We start from the raw sequence: 26,720 nt of genomic DNA on the forward strand, positions 1-26,720 counted from the left end.
GCAAGATGGTTTAATACGTAATGATTAAAGTCGAAGGTGTAGTAGTAAGATAAATATTGAAAAATGGAAGATAAAATGCGAAATTTGAAGTATTTATGTTCGTTATTCGTGGTATTAGCGATAACTAGAGTAATGTGTAAGCCGGCAGGAAAAAAATTAGATTCGTGCAGTATTCCGCCCGAATTAGTGAAATCTTTCTCTACTGAATTAAATGAAAACGTTCAAAGTTGTCGAGCTGCTGATGCTGTTGATATTGAATTCTGTGCCGATATTCAGCACTTGGCATACGATATAAGCAATTGTACCCTCGGGGAAATATGGGGGATGAAAGAACTGAGAGAGAAACTGATCAACAGCAGCAGAAAGATGCCTTTCAATGAAGGTATTGATGTGTGTATGAATTTTGCAAATTCGAGTATCATTGAGTCTTATAGCAGTGAAAATGAAGCTGTGAGTGTTCAACTGTCTAAAGATCCAAAGATTTGTAATGATTTCTGCAAGAGTCATCCGAAAGTTTGCCCATTGCTCTTGAAGTTGTTTTGGGTTAAAAAAACCGTGATGGAGTTTAAAAATGGTAAGGAATTAAGAATTTAAGTAAGTTAAAATCATTACAAATACAGGTTAATGTTACCTATGGTAGCGAACATGGTGGCTCATCTCTGAAACAGTGGGGACGCACGTACTAACCTATTCTAATAAATTACCATAATTATTGTCAATTAAATTATTAGAATAGGGGTAATTTATTAGAATAGGTTAGGTTAGGTTAGGTTAGGTTGTAACATTGCATGTAACATTAACCCAAATACACATTTTTCATACGTTTGTATTGAGAGTAAAGTAATGGCATGTCAGTGAAATAGTAACTTCATACGGTCATGTGTGCAGCTCTGAATGAGGTGCACACATAACCGTACAAATTACTATTTTGGTTGGGTACTTTATCGAAGATGTAGACGATGGCTGCATTTGGCAGACTCCACAGTTTGGAGCCGTTGAGTATTTTTCTGCCGAATGCCCTCTAAGGTAGCACTATTTTGTAAAATAATGCTACTTTAGAGGGTGTTTGGCAGAAAAACACGTTTTTGGTGTTTTGGCATCACATTTAGTAGCGTCTTTCATTTATGCTACTTGAAACGACCGATGATGGCTACTTTTTGTTCCGATGCATATGTCACTTGTCGTTCGGCAGATGTACCAATTTTGTTTGCAGATGTCACAACTGTTTACTCTGCTGAACGCAGCCAATACTCATAGGAGTAAAAAGACTTGACCCATATCCAGATAAGATGAGTCTTTTCCACTCTTCTCAACATATTAATCTTCATATCTTTTTTATTTAAGATTATTATTTGTTGCTTTATGTATTTGTCAATTTATGTTTACAAAACTTTATTCTAGAATAATAATGCATTTTGTGTATATTGAACTAAAATAATATAAATTAAAATAAATATACCTTCAAATAGATAATGTGTGTATGATAGACTCACTGTGTAAGATTTATATTTTTCTTGTTGAGACAGCAGAAAACATTATACAGACTTTGATTATTGTTGTTTGAAGGTGTTGCTTCTTGCCAGTAGTGAATTACTAAAGTTTCAAGTTACTTTCTGTAAAGTTACAAATATTTGTAGCAAATAATGTTAAATTTATTATGTTTGAAATAAAATCTACCTCAATTGTTAAAATGTCTCACTGTGTTTTGTCTGATTAAGAACTTTAGGAAATTATACATAACCTTAGTGATGATGAACTAATTGTATTTGGTAATGTTGAGGAAAAAAATTATCAAAAGTCTGACACAAACCAAAGTTATCAGATGTTCCGGACAATATAATCACTTTTCAATTTGAAAAGGATGATTGATATTTGGGTACAATTGTAGGCTCACATGGTCTTCCATTTTATCTTGTCAAAAGCTCAGTTATGTAATAATATAAAAAGTGGTTTAGACATACCAGCCAGTCATTCTTCGACCTGGAAAAAGTTGTCAAAATACTTGACAGTTTTCACTTATTTGTAACATCTGATATACTTCTACAAACCAGTAAACTATATGAGTATACAGTAACCATTATCTGAGACATGAATGAAAACTATCTGACAATATAAATCCAACCATTTTTGGACTTACTGCGAAATATCTGAAACTCAATGACACAAGTTACAAGGTTTTGTGGCATTCTGTTTACAGTTCTCCTATTTTCAGAGCTGCTATTGGACACTGATCATTCAAGCATTGTGGGGCATTAGATTTGATTATTAAAATTCAAGATAAGAAAGACAAGTTAGCTCTGATATGTTGTTCTAGTAGAAAAGAACCAGAAAAATAAAAACAATGTTTTGTGTGCCTTTTGAACAAGTCTGGAATTCAAAAACAACATTTTGATGTATGCAATGATATTGTATGCAGTCAACATTCAGTAAAGACTATATGGTGTGCTTGTAAAAATAAGTTCAAATAAAATTTATTGACATAATATAATTCATGGGATTAATAAAAAAAAACATGTTTTGTACTATAATGTAGTTCAAAATAACAATAACATAAAAGAAAAATGTATTCATTCCAAAGAACTCATGCTGAATCCATTGGACTCGCCTTATCCATTTTGGTTATAAAAGTATCTTATCCAAAGAAGGTTAAAGGAACTGATAGTCTATATGTCTACCTTTGCAAGATATAGTAAGATACATCAACTGTCAGGTCAGTCCATAAGTCCATGCACATTTTTGTGACCTGGAGAAAAATCTTGTTTTGCTGTTAAAAATGTCAGTCTAATGTGATACTTTTTACACTGAAGTGTTAAATTGGATCTCATTTATATAATAATTGGAATTGGGAACATTTCAGTTGTTTATTTTTGTTAAAATGGAAGTAAAGGATGAATATAAAAGACATGTTTTATACTTTTTATTTTTAAGTGGTGAGAATGCTACAAATGCAGCCAAAAAAATAAATACTGTACATAATCAAATTGTAATTAGTGCAAGGACTGCTCAGAAGTGATTTGAAAGATTTAGAAACAATGATTTTAGTGTGGAGGATAAGGCTCGTACTGGAAGACCCGTTGACTTTGATGATGATGCTCTCTCTGCACTAGTTGAAGCAGAACCATCGTTAACAGTTGATGAAATTGTGGAACGTTTAAATTCATCCCATGGAACTGTTCATAGACACCTACAACAAATTGGAAAAGTTTCAAAACTAGGAAAATGGATACCACATGAACTGTCAATAGCTAACCGACAACAACGTGTAAACATTTGCATGTCTCTTTTATCCCATATTGCTTTAGAATCTTTTCTTGATTGGCTGGTTACTGGAGACAAAAAATGGATCCTCTATAATAATGTGATGAGAAAAGGACAATGGATGGATCGCGACAAGCAGCCAAAACCAACTGCAAAACGTGGGTTGCATCCAAAAAATGACCTCGACCTGCAGACTGGTGACCTGCAGGTCAGGTTCCCATTAAAGGGAAAGGGAGGTCTTGTCAACTGGGTCGTTGACGTCACTCCTGTTGAAACTGGATGATTAAATTTGCAACAGACACTGTTATAACTAACAAAAAAACTTTAATTTACACAAAAGAAGGAACACTACAACTTCACACATCTGAAGAGAGAACAAAAAGGGCGGGAAAAAAAAAAGAGGGAGCTCACAGCAAAACGATCGGTGTTGCCACCTATGGACAGATCATGAAAATGTAGAAAATTTATTTTTCCAACACTTTCCCTCATTGAATGATCTGCTGATGTTGAATACCCATTTTTCTACAAAGTAATTCTAGTCTCTGTTTCTGAAGAGGCTTTGTCAGTACGTCAGCCACCTGGAACTCTGTGGTTACTTTCCTTACCATAATGGTTCCATCTGTAACAAGTTCGCGTACAAAAAAATGTCTCGTTTTAATGTGTTTAGTGCGGCGATGATATTCTGGATTTTGCGCCAGTCTTATTGCGGCTTCATTATCAATTTGTAATTCAGGAGGCTCTTTGAGTTCTGTAATATCCCTTAACAGCCGCTTTAGCCATACTATTTCTCGTGCTGCTTCACTTGCAGCCACCACTTCTGCTTCTGTGGTAGATATTGCGACTGAGTTTTGTCTCTGACTGAGCCAAGTGATTGCTCCGCCAGAATAAATGCAGGCAACTCCAGAAGTAGAACGTCCAGTCACCAAATCTCCACCATGATCAGCATCACTATATGCCTCAAGGATGCCCTTCTTATATCCTTTCTTATAAAGTATTCCATAATCAAGTGTACCTTTTAGATAACGGAAAATCCTTTTAACACTTATCCAATTTTCATTATTATAAGTTTCAAGTGATCTTGAAGCAACTCCCACTGCATAACCAATATCAGGGCGTGTACCAACCATCAGGTACATAAGAGCACCTACTGCTTGACGATATGGTTTATCCTCTGTGTGTTCATTATTCTCACAGGAACCTACTTTCCCTGATTTATTGCTTTCATTAATTATTGGCGTTGATACAGGTCTGCAATCTTGCATGCCAAAACGCTTAAGAATTCTTTCAGTATAAGACCTTTGATTTACAAAAATTGATCCGTCACTTTGTCTGTGAATTTCTAAACCTAAGAAATAGGTAGCAGGTCTAGAAACAATCTTGAACTCACCTTTTAATTGCTCTATAAACTCTGCTGATTCCTGAGGATCTGTTGCCACCACTAAACCATCATCTACATATAAGGCTAGCAAAAGTTTATTCGGACCTCTTTTTCTTATGTACAGGCAAGGATCTGCATTACTTCTTTGGAAACCCAATTTCAAAAGATAGTCTCCAAATCTCTTGTTCCAACATCGTGAAGCTTGTTTAAGTCCATAAAGACTTCGTTTTAACTTACAGACTCTATTTGTACTATCACTAAACCCCTCTGGCTGCTCCATGTAAATGTCCTCGTCTATTTTACCATATAGGAAAGCTGTTGAGACATCAAATTGTGTCAGAGACATATTTTCATTTGCTGCAACACTTAAAAGTGCTCTAATTGTTCCTAACTTAGCAACAGGACTGAATGTTTGATCAAAATCCTTTCCTTTTCTCTGAGAGAATCCCTTCGCTACCAGTCTTGCCTTAAACTTGTCTATTGAACCATCTGGATTGGTCTTTGTTTTAAATACCCATTTGCATGGAATTGCTTTTCTTCCATCTGGTAACTCTTCAAGGGTCCATGTCTCATTATCTTTTAAGGATTTTATTTCACAATTCATAGCACTTAACCATTTCTCTCGGTTTTCACAAGTAATTGCCTCTGTATAAGTATTCGGATCTTCAAAAGCATTTGAGATCGCTGACATAACATAGTCATCAAATCTTCTGGGACGTATAAGCTCTGAACGATCCCGTAGAGTCATTTGTTGTGTTGCCTCTTTGCTCTGAACTTCATCTTGGAAACTCAAATCTTCTTTTTCAGCATTCAGATAACTATCGTCTTCTTGTAAGCTATCAGGCTTCATGATTATTTCTGGATGAGGTATATTCAAGTTATCATTTCTAACTATCAAGGATTCTTCTTGAAAAGTGACATCTCTCGAACGAATGAGCTTGTTATTTTCTTTGTCCCAAATGCGATAACCATTATCATTATCATATCCTATCAAGATACCTTTCTGTGCTTTCTTCTCCCATTTTTTTCTTAGTTGTTTGGGTACATGGGCATAGCAGGTACACTTCCAATAATTCTCAAGTGTTTAATATTTGGTTTTTTATTAAACCACAGTTCAAATGGCGATTTACCTTCAATACTTGATGGACTTGTTCTATTTAGGATATAGGTTGCAGTATTTACTAACTCAGCCCATAGCTTTTGAGTGAAAGTTTTATTAGTATACATTAAGGACCTTGCTGCCTCGACTATTGTTCTATTTTCACGTTCACAGCAGCCATTCTGTTCTGGAGTATATGGCATAGTCAATCGTTGTCTTATTCCATTTTTCTGTAGAATTTTTCTAACAATAGCATTATCAAATTCTCTGCCATTATCACTCAGAATTTCTTTGACTGTATGTCCAGTAACTTTAACTTCAGTTATCATCTGTTTTAGCTTTTCAGACACTTCAGACTTTTTCTTAATAAAATAGATAAATCGAATTCTTGAAAAATCATCTTTAAATAAAACAAAGTATCTATAACCAGACATAGATGGTTCAAACGGTCCGCATACATCCGTATGTATCAGTTCACCCGGTTTTGTAGCACGTGGACGTGTTCCAAACTTTAATCTATGAGATTTGCCATAAACACATCCTTCACATATTTCATTATCTAAGTGGACTTTAACACCAAGTTCTCGCTCTACAATTGTTTTCACATGTCTCTTGTCTTGGTGACCCAGCCTCTCGTGATAAATCTGTAATAAATTTGACTTAGTAACTGCATTTACCTCACATGGCTTACTACATGTTACACTTCTTAAATTAAGCTTAAAAAGACCTCCATGTCGGCTACGTTTACCAGTTATTATTACGCGTCCATCAACTTTTAATTTACATTCTTCAGCCTTTGATATAAATAAACTGGAGTGATGACGATCTTGAGCCGCTAACATTGAAAATAAATTTTTCTTAAGATCCGGTACAAGCCAAACATTACATAATGTAATTTTATTCCATGTATTGTCCACATATGCTTCTACTTCAATTGTTCCTTTACCTATTGCAGATATTTTATCTCCATTAGCTGTGGTAACTGAATGTGGATCTTTGAAGTGCTCAAAATCACAAAACAAATTTCGTTGATAGGTAGTATGACTAGTAGCTCCATTGTCCACATACCAACAGTCTTTATCATTTTCACTAAGTACTATATTCGACATAATTGTCAAGAGAGTCATATTACAATTATTATCTCTACAATATCCCGCAGAAAACTCTTTACTTTCTTGTTTAGTTTTACTATCTGCTTTTCTTTTAAAACAATACTTTATTTTATGACCAGATCTGTGACAATAGTGACAAACTATATCTGAACTAGACTTTCCCGTTGGTTTAGATTTGAACAGCTTCTTACTTGTGTTAGTAACTAAGACCTCCTGATTTTCATTCTCATTGTCCTTACAAACTAAAGCTCTTTCATGCGAGCACAACTGAACAGTTAAATTATCTATAGTACGATCTTTTCTTAAAATAAGAAGCCAGCTTGACTTAAATGAAAAATAGTCGTCAGGTAAAGTATCTAAGACTTTACAAATTAACAATAAATCTGGCAACTTTTCCATTCCTTTGTCTTTTGTCAATTCTACATTCAAATCATTCCAAATGTTTTTTAGTTTTGATAAATGGCTGGCCATATCATCTCCAACTTGACGTTTATAACCAAAAAATCTCATACAAAGATCGTAAGCCTTGTCCTCACAGACGCCTTCAAATAATCTATGCAATTCTAACCAGACGCCTCGTGCTGTCGTAAAACGCATGACTTTCTTTAAGGTTTCTTCAGACAAATTGCAAGTTAGAACTAACAAGGCACTACTGTCGTAATTAGTAAAATTTAATAGTTCTTTCTCATACCTTGTTCTTTCTTCCTTTGAAGCGTCGGAATCTAATTCTTCCGGTTTCGAAATTTTTCCTTCAACAACGTCCATTGCACCAGGAATACTCCTTAACACGATGCAAATTTTATATTTCCAAGTCGACCAGTTAGACTTGCCTTCTAAATATCCAATGTGAAGTCTAGAAAGTTCCATCGCACAGTTAAAGCGATCTGGGCCCATAACCTGTTGAAACTGGATGATTAAATTTGCAACAGACACTGTTATAACTAACAAAAAACTTTAATTTACACAAAAGAAGGAACACTACAACTTCACACATCTGAAGAGAGAACAAAAAAGGGCGGAAAAAAAAAAGAGGGAGCTCACAGCAAAACGATCGTGTTGCCACCTATGGACAGATCATGAAAATGTAGAAAATTTATTTTTCCAACAACTCCCAAAGTCTTCCACACCCTCCTGCAAAGGGGGAGAGTCCACTTGGGCTGGACCCGCAACCGAGTGAGGGAGTACATAGCTTGCACTCGGTGCTACAAGTGCTATGCCTTCGGGCATATCGCTAAGAGTTGTATGGCGGCAACTCAAAAATGTAGCCGATGTTCGAGGGAGCACTCCTGCAAAGAGTGCAAGGCAACCACCTCGAAGTGTATAAACTGCACGAGCGCTAAAGCGAACAGCCTGCAGTTGGATACCGGCCACTCAGCAATGAGTGCCAACTGTCCGTGCTACGTGTGGGAACTTGAAAGGGTTCGGGCCAGGACTGACTATAGTCATAGATATCAGGGATAACGAACAATTTTGCGTTTGATACCTCACCTTTATACACACAGAGGGACAAAGAACGCTACTGCAGAGTGCTGCAGTTTAATGCCGAAAAGTGCCGAGCTGCGACCGCCTAACTTAGGGTGGAAGTAGTCGAGCGGGAGATTGACATCCTCCTGCTACAAGAGCCGTACTTAGTACAAGGAAAGGTTAGTGGTCTATCACTTCAATGGAGCGTTTTTGCCCAAGAAGGTGATGAGTGTTGTGCCGCAGTCGTTCTAACACGGAGGGACGTCGATGCATTCGCTCTCCACGTCTCGCGACTTGTGGTGGCCGTAGAAATACGGTCACCCACCTGCACATGGGTCGCGTCTCCAGTTATCGCCCACCGTCATTACATCTGGGAGTTCTCCTGAGCGAACTTGGAGGGATTGTCTCGCTCCGCAGTAAGCTTGTCTTGGCTGGCGACTTTAACGCCAAGCACTCTCTGTGGAGTTCACCTGTGGACGATCCTGACGGGAACGCAATGAAGGATACGGTGGAGGGATGGGGGATGCATGTCCTGAACGATCCGTTCGGGATTGCTACCTTTTCCTCTCCTTTGGGCGAGAGCTGGATTGACCTCACCATCGTGAGTGGAGCAATGCTGAGATTGACCTCGCAGTGGGAAACTATCGATGCAGAAAGCTGTAGTGACCACCGCTTCATCTCTTTTGAGGTGGGGTGCGGCTCGCCCCAGTGGCTGAGTAGGCGCTACAAGCTGACTGAAGGAAACCGCCATCGATTTAGCAAATGCCTCGTCGAAAAGACGGCCGATATCATCAACCGCGTTTCTGCGGTAGAGAGTGTCGAGGATCTGGAGAAAGTTGTGGCTGAACTCACTAATGCAGTTTGAGGAGCGGGCGACCGCACACTCGTGCAGAGTAGGGCTGCCTCTTGGCTTACAACCAAGGGCAACGGGAGCAGCCCGGCCAAGACCAGGGCCGCCTCCGTAGACACAGTTCTGTACGCCCTAGTGATCCACAGGGCAGCGGGTCTCTGGATTGTTAGCAGCGTCCTGCTCTGTTTGACGTTGGCAGAATCCTTCTACCAAACCCCACAAGCATAGCAGATAACATGCTCTACACTCATCTTATAGATGGATCGAAGCGCTTCTCCACTTAGCCCATAGTCCTGCCTAGCTAGTCTTGATAGTGCCGCTATCGTCTGGTTTGTTCTTTCACGAACACTCCTCAGATGTGGCGTCCAACATAGTGTCTGGTCAATGATAACACCGAGGTACTTTAGCTCGTTCACCTTTCTGATGGGGTTGCACCGTATCCGGTATATTGGTCGGCGTGCCAACACACCAGTCTGGGCCACTGTCAGGGCCTCTGATTTCTCAGGGCTGAAGGATAGCTTGTGCAGCTCTCCCCAGCGAACGAGTCGTTCTATTGCTTCGTTGCCGCGTTGGTGAGATATGTCAGGTGTAATTCACTTTGAGCTGTTAGAACCTAATCAAACAATTACAGCTCAAATCGTTTGTGAACAATTAGAGCGTTTAAATGAAAAATTGAAAAAAATCGACCGACATTAGTGAATAGAAAGCAGGTTCTCTTGCAACATGACAATGCCAAACCACATGCTGCAAAAATAACATTACAGAAACTTGAAAGCTACAACTGGGAAATTTTACCTCATCCACCATATTCACCAGATATTGCTCCCAGTGATTATCATCTTTTTCGCAGTTTGCAGAATTTTTTAAAAGGGAAAACTTTTGAGGATGAGAACAAGGCTATTACTGAATATTTTGATTCAAAACCAAAATCATTTTACGAAGACGGGATTAAAAAGCTACCATCAAGATGGCAATAAATTGTACAAAATAATGGTGAATACATTATAGATTGAAATAAAATTTAATTAAAATTTTTTGTTGCTTGTTTTGTAGATAAAAATACGCACAAACTTATGGACTGGCCTGATATTATACTTAATGTTTTATTGGATGTTCAGAAATCACAGAAGGTCGCCATGGCGTGGCTCATCATGCACATTAACTCGCCTATCCTTGAACATTCTTACCCATTTTCGAACTTTATTGTCACTCATAGCATTATCACCGTAAATTACACAAATCTGACAGTGAATTTCTGCTACTGCCAAGTTTCTTGCACTCGAGAATCAAATAGCAGATCGTATCTCACAGTCGGCGAGAGACTCAATTTTCTTAAACATTTTAAACTTCTACAGCTCAGCATACAGACAGACGATATGGCTGCAAATGGCGTCAAAACACGTGCGAAGCTTGCTCGGAGCAGAAGTGCATGCGTACTGCCGTGATTGCACATTATTCTCACTCTCATTCACAAACGGACCTTATTTTAAAAATAGCCCTTGTATATGTTAAATAACACACAAACATATGCGCACACAAATGTAAAATTCATTTTTTGTGATGAAGGTCCTGACTTTTCTGAAATTCTTGTTTTTTTGCAATAAAGTTGTGAAGTTTCATTTGTCACTTTTTTCTTTCCTTAAGCAAATGTTGGTAGCAGAAGATCACATCCAAAATGCTTGGTTTTTCTTTTGCACTCCTTTCAAAATTTGGATCATTTGCTACAATTTGATCAACGATTTCGGTTATCGTTACCAAACTTTTACTAAGGAAGTCTGTAGAGAAATTTTTTGGGTTCTTCGTTTTCAGAATCTCTATTTTCCAGTTCTACGAGAATTCCTTGTTCTTCCAGTTCTTGAAGGTCATCATTGGTAAGACTCTCACCAGAAACCTGTGGTAACGCCTCTATATCCTGCTTGTCTACATCTCCTAATCCTGCTGTATCGATTAGGTTGACTTTGGTCTACCTAATGATACAGCGATAGACTCTTTTCATGGAGATTTCTTGAATACTTTCAGCCATAACTTCTTCCACACTTCGTCAGTTAATTCTTGCCAAGCAAAGCCGATATTGCCTATGGCATCCATAATGAAATATTTTTTCCAAAATTGCACCAAACAAACATAGATTTAAAGAAAGTGCACCGTTTTGTCACCTTTTTCTGATTGGTTTGTGTTCATAAATAATTGTATTTATATACAAATCAATGAAATGCTGCGATAATTTAAATCAGCGTAAATTTTGAGCTTTTTTAAGGCTTCAAGCAGACTGCATTATATCAAATCAGCGTTAAGCGGGATCTTACTGTATTTGTATATAATTATTTCTTGTATCTGTTTAAATTCTGTACATGTTATTTAATGCATCGTAGATTGGCAGCCTAATCATTATTTATGTAGTTTTACATTTTATATCTGTATGTTTTACTCCAAAATTTTGAAATCTGTTCTGTACATTCCACTTTAGAACACTGTTGACCTGCAGATCTTGTGTAAGATCAAAAATGTTTGTCAAATTTACATTAAATTATTTACTGGGATTATCAAGATTTTAATGTGTGTGTATAGTTTTATGTATTGTGAGATATATAAAAGCTTTTCTGTATTCAAATAACATTGATGAAATTCTGTATCCCAAGAATTTGTACTTGTCAAAGACAAAAGTGTTTATATAAATAACAAATAAATAACTGTTTTGTCATTAAAACTCTTTTCTATTAACATAAAATATATAAAAGCAAGCATTTTTAAACAGTGCAATGTAGTCTTTCTCAGGCAAATTATTTGGAATGGGATATCAAGCAAGAAAACATAATTTAAATTTTGTAATGTTACAACCTTTTTTTAACAATTAATCTAATTAACAATCTGTTTTTGAATTCTATAACTGACCAAAGCAAAAGAAAACAAATTGATGTAAAATAAGTTGTAAAACTATAAATTTGAAACTATAGTGCTTAACATTATAACTAAAAATTAAGTTTTTAGAAATTTGAAAAGCAACATTTAGTTCTGGGAGGTTGAAGATTGTTTTATTACAGAATGTAACAGAACAAATAACCCCTGGATAAAATCTTCCTTGGTGAGACCCCTCAGGACAATATTGCATCTGTGTAAAAATAAAAACTTTTCCTGAAACTAAACGTTTCTTTGAAATTTATTCAACACAACAAAATGCTGATACAAATTTTTAAAAATACTTAAGTTAATATGTATGTTTCAGAGAAAACAAATTATCAATTCTAGTCATTTATAGTTGAAATATTGTAATTTCTGATAAAATTTGCAATTTAATATTATTATTTACATATTAGAGAGAGAGAGACTGCTTGCTATCCCATGTATAAAGTCCATATTGTTGTGATTATGGTAGCTCAATGGTAAGAATCAGTGCATTTGAATCAGCATATTTCTCTCTCAGAGCTTGTGAAGGATGACCAGTCAGAATTTGATTGGAGTAAACTTATATAATACTTGTTCTCTTTAAAGAAAACCAATGAATTTCCAAATGGTGGGATAGAAACTTCCAGCATTGGACTGAAAACATGTACCATCCTTCCATTGAATTATTTGTTTTTGGTAATTTATATTCAAATTGTTGATAGATATTCCTCATCTCCCTGGCATAAGTCAGTTTCTGTTATCCACAATTTTGTGAGACTATATATTGTACAGTGACATTTACTTGGATGCTATATCCACAGTGCAAGAAAGAAAGCTTCAACTTGCTTGGATTGTAAACTCCATGACTGATTTGCATAATCTGATTAATAATAAATATACAGGTGTTTCATTTAACTTGAGGCCATGAAATGTCTTGAGAAATACAGATTGTACAAAAAAAATATTAAGGGTTAAAAAATGCAGGCAAAATTAAATAAAAATTATAAAAATAATAGATAAAACTCTGGTCTTTACATCAAAACTGAAATCAAAATTAATTAAAATCAAATGAATTGAAAATTAAAAAGATTTTAAAAACCACTTAAAAGTTGTTTTGAAATTTTCAAATTGTAAACCAAATTAATTTTTAAAGTTATGTTATTTGAGTGCAGCAGTGACAGAACATTTTGCTTTTAAGGTCCACCAGTGGCCAAGTGGTTCTGTTCCCCAAACACTAGGAGTTCGGTCATGGCTTGCCAGGATGGACTGGCCACATGGAGTTTTCAGGGTTTTCTCCACATCTGTAATGCCTGAATAGGGGCCAGTTACCCTTAAAAAGATCTCCTAGAAGGCAGATCACCCAAGTGTTGAGTTGCCATAACTTTAGTAACTAAACAAACAAACATTTTGCTTTTAACATATTGTATATACAGAGTCAAGCCAGCCCAATGTCAGCTGGATGGAAACACTAAAATCACCTTATCTCTCCTAAAATGGGGACAGTTAGTTAGTACTGACTGAATGCAATGTCTTGTCACTCTGACTACACACAAGAAAAGTCTGCCATGACAACCTCGAGTATGGGGCATTGTGTACTCTCTGCTTTGTCAAAAGTTTCCAATAAACTAAAACTTAATTGTTAATATCGTAATTTTAAAAAATTTTAATCTTCGACCAAAACAAATAATTAATTTTCTCTAAAATATGAAAGAATTTTTTTTAATAATCGGAAATTGTAACGAGATTTGCTTGATTCCGATTCTAATTATTGGGAAATGCCCAATTTTTCTGATTTCGATTCCAATTAATTGTCCCATCACTAATACTCACTTACAGTTGTCTTATTACATAAATGCAGTTATATCTGCCCTTGTAAACTGGACTTACTTAAATAAGTTGGATCCTCCCAATCTTTAGTACAAAGGAGCTATAGTATGTTGTTACTGCAGTGAGCAATGTAGGATACTCTCATGCCAAATTTAACTACATCAGTGCTGGGATCTTGAGATCATTGTTCCCCATCCACCTTGTATACTAAAATGATCTAGTGTTTTTGCACTGGAAGTGCAATATCCTGTTTTCCTTCAGGAGTGTTGTAATTTTTTGAGTGGGCGTCCTTGGCTGCTGTGACTTGTCTTTCCATCCTTTGTGTAGTGTCTATGTACCCTGTTTACTGGCAATGCTCCTTGGGAAGGTCGGCAGCACCAGTCTGGCTCTGGGGTTATTGTTGACAGTTGGCAATTAGTATTCTCCATCTTTCCTCTCATGGCCTTAAACCATATGGGCATGGCATTAGCAGACCATTGCACCTACCTACTCTCTCTTTCACACTGTCATTTTTATATGATGCCCCCTTCTTTCCTCTAGACAGGCCTTGTGAAGCTCTCTGGTCTCTTGTAGCCTTTAACCAGTCACACTGATGGATACATACATCTGGTTGTATTAAAACTTAAATTACAATCCTCAATTTATTACAGTGTATATAATACCAAATGTTGCCATTCCCTCTCTCAAGTGAAATGTAACTTTATTAGTAACATGTGTGGTATTTTTGTCTATATTCTCTAGTTAAACCCAGTACTATAACTACATTTGTAGTTATAGTACTGGGTTTAACTAGAGAATATTGCTGCAACAAACTGTCAATCTGCGCATTGCCTTATGTCATGGTGCTGCATTTACCAGTGATCTGTGAGAGATTCTGCAGTCCATCATGGTGTAGGGGTTTTAGGGGTCCATGACGTGAGAAACGTTGAGAACTACTGTCCTGGTTATGTTCTGGCGAGTGAGCTCAATGTTTCTCCCTTGCCTGCTGAAAATTGTCCAACTTTTTCTTCTATTTTGCTCTTTGCATGGAACTCCCATGGTTCATACCATGGAACTCCCACGACCCTGTATCATATAAGCTAGCAGCCTTCCGCACACTAGTGACAAGAGCATACACGCACTGCAGCAAGTTGCAAGATAGAAACGAAGAGTTGAAATATATCAATACGTTGGCAAAGCAATTCGGGGTGTACAGCAAGGCTTTCTCTAACTACAAACCACCAAACAACAAAGAGCAAAATAGAAGAAAAACAGACGAGTGTACAATCATGGAATACAGAGCGCAACTAAATAATGTATACAAAAGAATAGGAGTGGCTACAAACAAAAAAATAGTATACAAAAGGAACCTGACAATATATCAGCTGCTAAGAGCCGACAAAGACGAGCCGAACCTAGACCTCATTCCACGGGCGTACAAAATCTCGGTAATAGATATTAGACGACAGAACGAACTATACTATGTGGGAGCAAAAGGAAGATCCCTTAAAGAAAGACTAACCGAGCACCAAAGAGATATAAGACTCGAACAACCTAACACCGCCCTGGCAACGTATATACTAGCAGACCAACAAGAAGTAAAGGCAGATTGGGATAAAGCAAAGTTCATACAAAAAGTATACAGCAAAAAACACCTAAAGTATGCAGAAGCATGAAATATCTTCAAAACCAGCTACAAAGGGCAGGCTGTTAACTTCAGGGAAGCTAGCAAGATCTCATTCGGCATGGAGAAACAGTGTGTTGTAAGGAAGAAAAGATAGCGGCAGATAAGAAAACCAGCTACAGCAGATATTTATACGAATGCGATATTTGGTTCACAATTGTAGTAGGCATAGCAACGGGCAAGGAAATTCATGTACAGCAGCAATTTACAAGAATCATAGGTGTATTATACAAGTATAGTAGGTATAATAAGGGATAAGCAGGTGAATCAGTTAAGTTATTGTGATACATATCACGAATGAAGAGCTGGCATGAGTATTAAGGATATATGTTTATCTTCATGTTTATAAGTTTATGGTTTGTAAATTTCCCGTTAGGAGATCACGAATAGAAGCATTTCAAAAAAGTTCCATTTTGATTGGCGACATTTGTTCAAATTACGACCGCATTCGACTGTAACGGTTCTTGAAAAAGGTTATTAAAAATAACTGAAAACGTTTGAATGATAGCAAAATACGGCTGTGTGTAAAAAGGTGTATAAGAGTCTGTGCTGTAAATAAATGCAGTCTTAGGAGAGTGTAAAGTTCTGTAATGCATTGTTCACAGTGCCGGTTAACCAATAGACAAATAAGACAAATGTCTAGGGCCTGCTGTAATTCAGAGGAGCACTGCTTTAGTACAGAAAAAAGATTAAAAATAAATAAATTTTTAAAAAATTTTCTGAAATGAAAATCCCAAAACAAATAATTTAAACTTTTTAAAGGTGGATTAATGACTATGATTTTATATATATATATATATATATATATATATATATTGTTATACCAGAAACTCTTATTACACAATTATTAGTTTGTATTCTTTATTATTATTAAAAATTTTAAGTGACATTATTTCAGATTTTTTTCAGGAGCAACTTTTTTAAATGGGCTGCTAGAAGTTAATCTGGCACTGATTGTTCATATTTTCAAAAATACAGTTTCACCCTGAATGTAAAACCATAGTTATCCTTGCACAGAATATTTTCTAATGATAGGGATGTTTTCATATTTAGAGATGTCTGGTATTTATATAATATCAATGCAACATTCACAGATGAGTTTGAAACTATTACATAGAAGTCACTGTCAGGAAGCTTGCTGACTGTATTGCTAATCACCAAAATGACATTTTGAATAATAGTTTCTCTACCAAGCTTACCAAGAAGAAGTTAGAACGTAATTATGATTCTCTGTGGTTGGAAACCTCATTACTGTGACTAGTACATGGACTGGAGAAACACATTTATCTGGAAATCCGTATACATATCAACTATGGACTTCTGTAATAAACCAATCCTCAACCTACCAGAACTTTAAGTTGATTTTCAAATTTCTAAAAATTTAATTTTTAATTATAATGTTGGGACTATAGTTTCAAATTTATAGTTTTAAAACTTATTTTACATCAGTTTGTGTTCCTTTGCTTTGGTCTGTTATAGAATTGAAAAAAAAGGTTAAAAATTTATGTACATTAAAAATTTTTAATTGTTTTTTTGCCTGATAATTTAATATTTGACATCTCATTCTAGATAATTTGCTTGAGGAAGATTGTAATGCATGGTCAAAAGTGCTTGCTTTTATATATTTTGTGTTAATAGGAAAGAGTTTTAATGACAAAAGATGGTTATTTATTGTGTTACTTGTGAAATTGACATCGAGTGTGCTCTCAATTTTTGTATTTATGTGGCTTTCTTTCGTTATTTTAATGGTTTAAATTGAATATAACAAACTTGTGTTTTTTTTCTGATATATTTAAAACTAACGTAATAATGTAAATATCTAACAATAAAATTAAGGAATACCTAAGAACTGAAATGGTACTGAAGACGAATGATATATTGAGATTTAAATCCAAGACTAGTGTATTAAATTCTCACATTGTTGTTAATGATTATCCATGCAATGAAGTCAACTGTAATTTGTAATTACAATACAGGACATTTCAAAGACAAGTCTATGCCAGTATGGGAAGAATACTGGTTAAATGAATTTAACAGGCTCTGAAGACATCTCATTAACTTCCTGTAAATAGTTCAGAGTCTTTTTCTGTAATGCTCTTCGGTTTCCTTGTCACACTTGCTAAATGTTTTTTAAATCGTACCAACATCCCTTTAAGCAAACTTTCGATCTTTGAGAACAGGAAAGTCTTTAGGGGCAAGATCTGGTAAATAGGGAGAATGGGTAAGTGCTGACAAGCCAAAAATTAGATGACAATTCCAGCCAAGTGCACCAGAACATTATTTTCAATAGGAAAACATCTTTTTTCTGGTCACATGCTGAATTGCACATATTATCTTTCTAATTTAAATCACTGTTGTCATTATATTTTTAATAAATTTGAAATTAAAGAAATAAATATATTTTATTTTCTTCTTTTTTACTTTAGAAATTAATCAATTGAACAATCTGCCAAAGCACTCACCAACTCAAAACAGTGATGATTGTAAGTTTAAAGTTTATCTTTTAATGTTAATTAATTCAATTATTTTTTAATGTGTTAATACAGTCTCTATTATACTACGGTGTAATACAGATAAATAATAACAACTACACGTAAACACCAATAAAACAGCAAAAAATTTATATATTAAAACCAAAAACAAATGTTTTCTTTCATTTTAAACGGTCATCTTCGGGTTAGAAGAAAGTAGATATAAACGAATGCATATTCTATTTTTAGAATATGCATTCGTTTATATTTATAACATTTGTTTTTTGTTTTAATATATAAATTTTTTGCTTGTTTATTGGTGTTTATGTAGAAAGTATTAGTATACAAAATAAATTTTAAATAGAGTTAAAAAGGACACAAAGGCATAATAATTTGTGTGTAGTTGTTTATTATTTATTAAATGTATTTATAAAAAAATCATATTAAACTTTCAGCTAGAGTACCACCACCACCTAATATAATGACAGCTCCAAATCAAAGTATGAAACCAAGTAAATCTCAAATTCATGAGGCAGATGCAACTACTGAAAGTGAAGATAATAGGGCTGCAGGGAGTAGACTTGAAAAAGATGAGCCCGTCAAAGATGAGACAACAAGTAATCAAAAACCATCTACTGCTAGTCAAGACTTGCCAAAAAGTAGTGCAAGTAATCAAGTTTCTCCAGATAAGCACATGCTATCACCTACAAGTGAGACAAAAAAAAAGTTGCCCACAGCCAAAAATAATGACGACACAGAAATAAAGCCAGCCACCATCCAGCAGGTGAAAGATGATAATGTGCCTAACACAAACAAGATTGAGGAATCTAAATCAGCCCAAACTCCCATTAACACTGCCAATACTAATGTTGCAAGCTCAGAGAATTTTGATGGTGTTGATAAAAAAGTTACAGATGCAATTAATGTTAAGACATTGCCAGAAGATGAACCTAAAGATCTACCAAATCCCAGCAAAGACAATCCCTCAGAATCTGGAAATAGTCCCAATCAGGAACCTGAAAAAAATGATAAACGTAAGTTACATTAACTTTTATTGCTGCTTATAAGTAATTACCATAATAAAGGTTTTAATTATGATATTTGTATTGTACAAACATCAGAAATTAGATTTTATGTGGTTTATTATAAAGAGAGTAGAATTTAAACTGTTTTTATACAGTAATTTACAAGATAATCTTAGTAAATCTATATATATAAAAACGAATGTATGTCTGTGTGTGTGTGTGTGTGTGTTTGTCCTTCATGCATTACCACACCATTTATCCGATTGCCATGAAACTTTGGGAAGTTGTTTAATACATTCCCGCAAAGGTTTGTGGCATATGTGAAGATCACCATTTCCCCCCTTTCAAAAATATATTTATATATGGATTAAGGCTTTTATGTCCAACAGATGGCGCTAACTTCCAACGACCTAAGTTTGCTTTTCTGTGAGGCATTATGCTTTTCTGTGAGAATGGACCTAAGCAGATCATTTTCTACCTATCTATATAAATAAAATACAACGTTTGTTTGTTCCTACCGATTCCTTTGAAATTTTGACACAACGTTGCATTCGAATATGCACGTGTTTTTATATAATATACATGTCGAAATTCCCCCTACGGGGGGGAGATGGACGGGATTAAGGCTTACCGTGAAGAACTCGGCTTCTATTTATACTATTTTACATGCGGTTTTTTGCGTTTTTAATTGCGTTTTAATAGGTGACGTCAACAGAATATACACTAAAAAGGGATTTTTCGATATTCCCCAGCGGGGAAAGGGACAGGATTAAGGCTTACCGTGAAGAACTCTGCTTCTATTTATACTATTTTACATGCGGTTTTTTGCGTTTTTAATTGCGTTTTAATAGGTGACGTCAACAGAATATACACTAAAAAGGGATTTTTCGATATTCCCCAGCGGGGAAAGGGACAGGATTAAGGCTTACCGTGAAGAACTCGGCTTCTATTTATACTATTTTACATGCGGTTTTTTTGCGTTTTTAATTGCGTTTTAATAGGTGACGTCAACAGAATATACACTAAAAAGGGATTTTTCGATATTCCCCAGCGGGGAAAGGGACAGGATTAAGGCTTACCGTGAAGAACTCTGGCTTCTATTTATACTATTTTACATGCGGTTTTTTGCGTTTTTAATTGCGTTTTAATAGGTGACGTCAACAGAATATACACTAAAAAGGGATTTTTCGATATTCCCCAGCGGGGAAAGGGACAGGATTAAGGCTTACCGTGAAGAACTCTGCTTCTATTTATACTATTTTACATGCGGTTTTTTGCGTTTTTAATTGCGTTTTAATAGGTGACGTCAACAGAATATACACTAAAAAGGGATTTTTCGATATTCCCCAGCGGGGAAAGGGACAGGATTAAGGCTTACCGTGAAGAACTCTGCTTCTATTTATACTATTTTACATGCGGTTTTTTGCGTTTTTAATAGGTGACATCAACAGAATATACACTAAAAAGGGATTTTTCGATATTCCCCAGCGGGGAAAGGGACAGGATTAAGGCTTACCGTGAAGAACTCGGCTTCTATTTATACTATTTTACATGCGGTTTTTTGCGTTTTTAATTGCATTTTAATAGGTGACGTCAACAGAATATACACTAAAAAGGGATTTTTCGATATTCCCCAGCGGGGAAAGGGACAGGATTAAGGCTTACCGTGAAGAACTCGGCTTCTATTTATACTATTTTACATGCGGTTTTTTGCGTTTTTAATTGCATTTTAATAGGTGACGTCAACAGAATATACACTAAAAAGGGATTTTTCGATATTCCCCAGCGGGGAAAGGGACAGGATTAAGGCTTACCGTGAAGAACTCTGCTTCTATTTATACTATTTTACATGCGGTTTTTTGCGTTTTTAATTGCATTTTAATAGGTGACGTCAACAGAATATACACTAAAAAGGGATTTTTCGATATTCCCCAGCGGGGAAAGGGACAGGATTAAGGCTTACCGTGAAGAACTCTGGCTTCTATTTATACTATTTTACATGCGGTTTTTTGCGTTTTTAATTGCGTTTTAATAGGTGACGTCAACAGAATATACACTAAAAAGGGATTTTTCGATATTCCCCAGCGGGGAAAGGGACAGGATTAAGGCTTACCGTGAAGAACTCTGCTTCTATTTATACTATTTTACATGCGGTTTTTTGCGTTTTTAATTGCGTTTTAATAGGTGACGTCAACAGAATATACACTAAAAAGGGATTTTTCGATATTCCCCAGCGGGGAAAGGGACAGGATTAAGGCTTACCGTGAAGAACTCTGCTTCTATTTATACTATTTTACATGCGGTTTTTTGCGTTTTTAATTGCGTTTTAATAGGTGACGTCAACAGAATATACACTAAAAAGGGATTTTTCGATATTCCCCAGCGGGGAAAGGGACAGGATTAAGGCTTACCGTGAAGAACTCTGCTTCTATTTATACTATTTTACATGCGGTTTTTGCGTTTTATTGCGTTTTAATAGGTGACGTCAACAGAATATACACTAAAAAGAGATTTTTCGATATTCCCCAGCGGGGAAAGGGACAGGATTAAGGCTTACCGTGAAGAACTCTGCTTCTATTTATACTATTTTACATGCGGTTTTTTGCGTTTTTAATTGCGTTTTAATAGGTGACGTCAACAGAATATACACTAAAAAGGGATTTTTCGATATTCCCCAGCGGGGAAAGGGACAGGATTAAGGCTTACTGTGAAGAACTCTGCTTCTATTTATACTATTTTACATGCGGTTTTTTGCGTTTTTAATTGCGTTTTAATAGGTGACGTCAACAGAATATACACTAAAAAGGGATTTTTCGATATTCCCCAGCGGGGAAAGGGACAGGATTAAGGCTTACCGTGAAGAACTCGGCTTCTATTTATACTATTTTACATGCGGTTTTTTGCGTTTTTAATTGCGTTTTAATAGGTGACGTCAACAGAATATACACTAAAAAGGGATTTTTCGATATTCCCCAGCGGGGAAAGGGACAGGATTAAGGCTTACCGTGAAGAACTCGGCTTCTATTTATACTATTTTACATGCGGTTTTTTGCGTTTTTAATTGCGTTTTAATAGGTGACGTCAACAGAATATACACTAAAAAGGGATTTTTCGATATTCCCCAGCGGGGAAAGGGACAGGATTAAGGCTTACCGTGAAGAACTCTGCTTCTATTTATACTATTTTACATGCGGTTTTTTGCGTTTTTAATTGCATTTTAATAGGTGACGTCAACAGAATATACACTAAAAAGGGATTTTTCGATATTCCCCAGCGGGGAAAGGGACAGGATTAAGGCTTACCGTGAAGAACTCGGCTTCTATTTATACTATTTTACATGCGGTTTTTTGCGTTTTTAATTGCGTTTTAATAGGTGACGTCAACAGAATATACACTAAAAAGGGATTTTTCGATATTCCCCAGCGGGGAAAGGGACAGGATTAAGGCTTACCGTGAAGAACTTTGCTTCTATTTATACTATTTTACATGCGGTTTTTTGCGTTTTTAATTGCATTTTAATAGGTGACGTCAACAGAATATACACTAAAAAGGGATTTTTCGATATTCCCCAGCGGGGAAAGGGACAGGATTAAGGCTTACCGTGAAGAACTCGGCTTCTATTTATACTATTTTACATGCGGTTTTTTGCGTTTTTAATTGCATTTTAATAGGTGACGTCAACAGAATATACACTAAAAAGGGATTTTTCGATATTCCCCAGCGGGGAAAGGGACAGGATTAAGGCTTACCGTGAAGAACTCTGCTTCTATTTATACTATTTTACATGCGGTTTTTTGCGTTTTTAATTGCGATTTTAATAGGTGACGTCAACAGAATATACACTAAAAAGGGATTTTTCGATATTCCCCAGCGGGGAAAGGGACAGGATTAAGGCTTACCGTGAAGAACTCTGCTTCTATTTATACTATTTTACATGCGGTTTTTTGCGTTTTTAATTGCATTTTAATAGGTGACGTCAACAGAATATACACTAAAAAGGGATTTTTCGATATTCCCCAGCGGGGAAAGGGACAGGATTAAGGCTTACCGTGAAGAACTCTGCTTCTATTTATACTATTTTACATGCGGTTTTTTGCGTTTTTAATTGCGTTTTAATAGGTGACGTCAACAGAATATACACTAAAAAGGGATTTTTCGATATTCTCCAGCGGGGAAAGGGACAGGATTAAGGCTTACCGTGAAGAACTCGGCTTCTATTTATACTATTTTACATGCGGTTTTTTGCGTTTTTAATAGGTGACGTCAACAGAATATACACTAAAAAGGGATTTTTCGATATTCCCCAGCGGGGAAAGGGACAGGATTAAGGCTTACCGTGAAGAACTCTGCTTCTATTTATACTATTTTACATGCGGTTTTTTTGCGTTTTTAATTGCGTTTTAATAGGTGACGTCAACAGAATATACACTAAAAAGGGATTTTTCGATATTCCCCAGCGGGGAAAGGGACAGGATTAAGGCTTACCGTGAAGAACTCTGCTTCTATTTATACTATTTTACATGCGGTTTTTTGCGTTTTTAATTGCGTTTTAATAGGTGACGTCAACAGAATATACACTAAAAAGGGATTTTTCGATATTCCCCAGCGGGGAAAGGGACAGGATTAAGGCTTACCGTGAAGAACTCGGCTTCTATTTATACTATTTTACATGCGTGCGTTTTTTTGCGTTTTAATAGGTGACATCAACAGAATATACACTAAAAAGGGATTTTTCGATATTCCCCAGCGGGGAAAGGGACAGGATTAAGGCTTACCGTGAAGAACTCGGCTTCTATTTATACTATTTTACATGCGGTTTTTTGCGTTTTTAATTGCGTTTTAATAGGTGACGTCAACAGAATATACACTAAAAAGGGATTTTTTGAAATTCCCCCCATGGGGGAAGTGTTACACATTTATAATAGATACATTTTGAGCCACAACAACGTGTGGCCGGGTCGGCTAGTTGGGTTATAAATTACATTACAAAATATATAAAATGAAATAAAAAACTTATTAATCTATTGAATTTTCATAGAAAAACATATTTTTTATCAAAATAAATGAATTATTTATTTTGATTTTATTATTTTTAAATAATTATGAAAAATAGAAGTTTTCTTTATTTCTTCTATATTGAAGAAGAAAAGAAATTTTGTATTAGAACCATTTCTGTATTTGGTTTTAGGAAGTTTGTTATATTTTAATCATTCTTTCAAAAGTTCTTTCATCAAAAATTTGATCTTTATTCTTGCTTTTAATTAGTTATTGTTTATCATTATAAACTAATCAGTATCTGTGCTTTTTGGCTGTTGCTCACTAAAGAAATGTTTATTTTAATTATAAAATAAATTACCCAAATTAAACCCTGACTACGTTTTCTGTTGCTATCTCGGCAATGGTTTGGAAGATTCCAAAATTTGTAGAATTTATTAGCCATTTTTTATTGTTCTTTCATTGTTAGAAATGACAGACAGGAACATTAGTTTAATGATAATAAAACTAGAAAAGGAAACTGTTTAACTTTAGATAATAATGTTATAGAATTTTTGGCATTGAAATTTCAATATAATATACAGGATGAGATATTTAAATAGGAAGATTTTAATATATTACAGAATTAAATCAAACAAGTATTTCTGTTTCTTATAAGACATTGTAACTAAACTTAAGCCTGAATATGTTTTGATTTATGCAATTGAAAGAAACAGAGATGGCCATTTTGTGACTAATCTATCACATAAACTGTTGTTGTACAGCTCATTATATAGAGGCACATTATTTCTTTGTAAATATGAGATGAAATCTCGCTACAGGCTACTTGATTAGCAATGTCACTTGCAGCAACATTTTTGAGATAAGAAACAACATTGCAATGTTTCTTATCTCAAAAATAGCTACTAAGTTAAATTTTCAATAAATTATTTAAATATTCCTCTTTAAACATCTCACTCTGTATATTTTATTATTATAACAAAGAATAAGATGTTTTATTTACATAGAAAAGTCTTTACTCTTTAGCAGAATTTGGAAATCAACCTAATGAATTCAGTGACGAGTTTCCGGATCCATCTAATGGTAGGTATGAGAATAATGCATGAGGTTCATGCACATGTAGCTAGATTGCATGATAAAAATGCATATATATGTATTGCATAACATCTTTCGTATTTTAACAAATTTCTTTCAATATCTTCCATTTATTTACATTGTAAAAGAATGCCAATTTTATATCCTGTGCTTATGATTAACTATCTTCTTTCTGTTTAATTTGGCCAAATTACCATTATTTTAATTTCTTGCTTTACTAATTTTATTAAATAATATCTCGACAATTTTGCCATCAGACTATTCGGAAGAGGAATTGCCACCCACTGTCAGCAAGGAAAAACCAGAAGACAAGACAGAGAGTGACAAGAAACTTGAAATAACCATTGGTAAAGGTAACGGAATGGGATCTGTATTTCCCGAAGAAGAAGACAGTCATTTCTTTGCTTATTTCCTAACAATTATAGTACTGTGCATTGCTGGATATCTAGTCTTTCACAATAAACAAAAGGTTAGTCACATTACTTCATGAATTGTTTTTATCTAGCCAAATGAAGAATATAGCTTATATCTAATTTCAGATCATTGCACTTATCATTGAGGGACGTCATGAACGTAGAAGACGACCAAATGGAGGATACAAGAGACTAGATACTAAGGATAGTTCAAAGTCTACTTCCCAGGTTATATTTTAATTGAACTTAATAAGTGACTTTTTAATGATAAAGGTTTGTGCTCCTAAACTGTTATCAATTGGTAAACTTGCAGGAATAATTATTGATGTCATTTATCAATAGTTTTGTATGAAATTATTATGATTGTCCAGTCTGAAGAACTACCAGTTTTGTCATTATTCCAGTCACTTGAACTACAAAAGTCATATGCAAATAGACTATTGATAAATAGCATCCTTAACCCTTCACAATTTTACCAATTGATGATAATATTAAGCATACATCCAAAGTCAATAAAATTGTGTCAAGTCATTCTGCAACTATAAAGAATATTTTTATGAAGCATATAAGATTTCACGGATATATCTTCACTTTGAAAGAATTACTCACAGGAATTACTATAAACATTATTATGACTTTGTCATTACATTTGATGAATTAAATATAAAGCAGAAGAATGAGAAGATATGAGTTGCCATCAATATTTATGTAAGTACATTGCTCGAAAGAAAGAAGGTCTTCTGTTTTTATGAACATGTCGGTATGAATATTTAATGTCGGTACTACAAATGCATAAACACCAAAAAATGTAATTAACAAAAGTCCCTCCATCTGTTACATTTTAAACTAGTTTGAGAGTTAGATTGTAAGGAAGCCAAGCCAGTCTTTAAATTTCATATACTGGACAAATTCGTTTAATATTCAAGTTAGTGTTTTAAAAATATCAGCATTGTTATCAAAGTGACGTGAATGTTCGACGTGTTCATGGATAAATTATTTAAGTGATTCGAGTGAAGTGTTTTGGCTAATTTAATTATATGTTTGATTGTTGTAAAATTATAAATTGCAGACTGTATTATTTTTTATGTATATAGACAGTTCTTTATTATATTGTTTCTATCAAGAGAAAAATGTATATCTGCACAAAGATAAATAAAAGAGAGAGAATATTCCTTCCAACTTGAAAA

At 35.1% G+C, this 26,720-nt stretch overlaps 1 protein-coding gene across 3 annotated transcripts; it reads left to right on the top strand.

The window, feature by feature from the left end:
- Positions 1 to 26,720, top strand: LOC136990934 (trans-Golgi network integral membrane protein 2-like). 3 transcript variants are annotated; one of them, XM_067289411.1, is made up of 6 exons: positions 1 to 574; positions 17,961 to 18,017; positions 18,461 to 19,039; positions 25,052 to 25,108; positions 25,378 to 25,589; positions 25,660 to 26,720. In XM_067289411.1, the coding sequence occupies exons 1-6, from the start codon at positions 64 to 66 to the stop codon at positions 25,771 to 25,773; spliced, it is 1,530 nt and encodes a 509-aa protein (XP_067145512.1). In that variant the 5' UTR covers positions 1 to 63; the 3' UTR covers positions 25,774 to 26,720. The 3 variants fall into 3 exon arrangements, with proteins under 3 accessions (XP_067145512.1, XP_067145518.1, XP_067145525.1); XM_067289417.1 differs by having other exon boundaries at positions 25,055 to 25,108; XM_067289424.1 differs by lacking the exon at positions 25,052 to 25,108.

Source organism: Centruroides vittatus, unplaced genomic scaffold, assembly GCF_030686945.1.
Source record: "Centruroides vittatus isolate TY-2023 unplaced genomic scaffold, ASM3068694v2 contig_1032, whole genome shotgun sequence".
NCBI classification, from domain to species: domain Eukaryota; kingdom Metazoa; phylum Arthropoda; class Arachnida; order Scorpiones; family Buthidae; genus Centruroides; species Centruroides vittatus.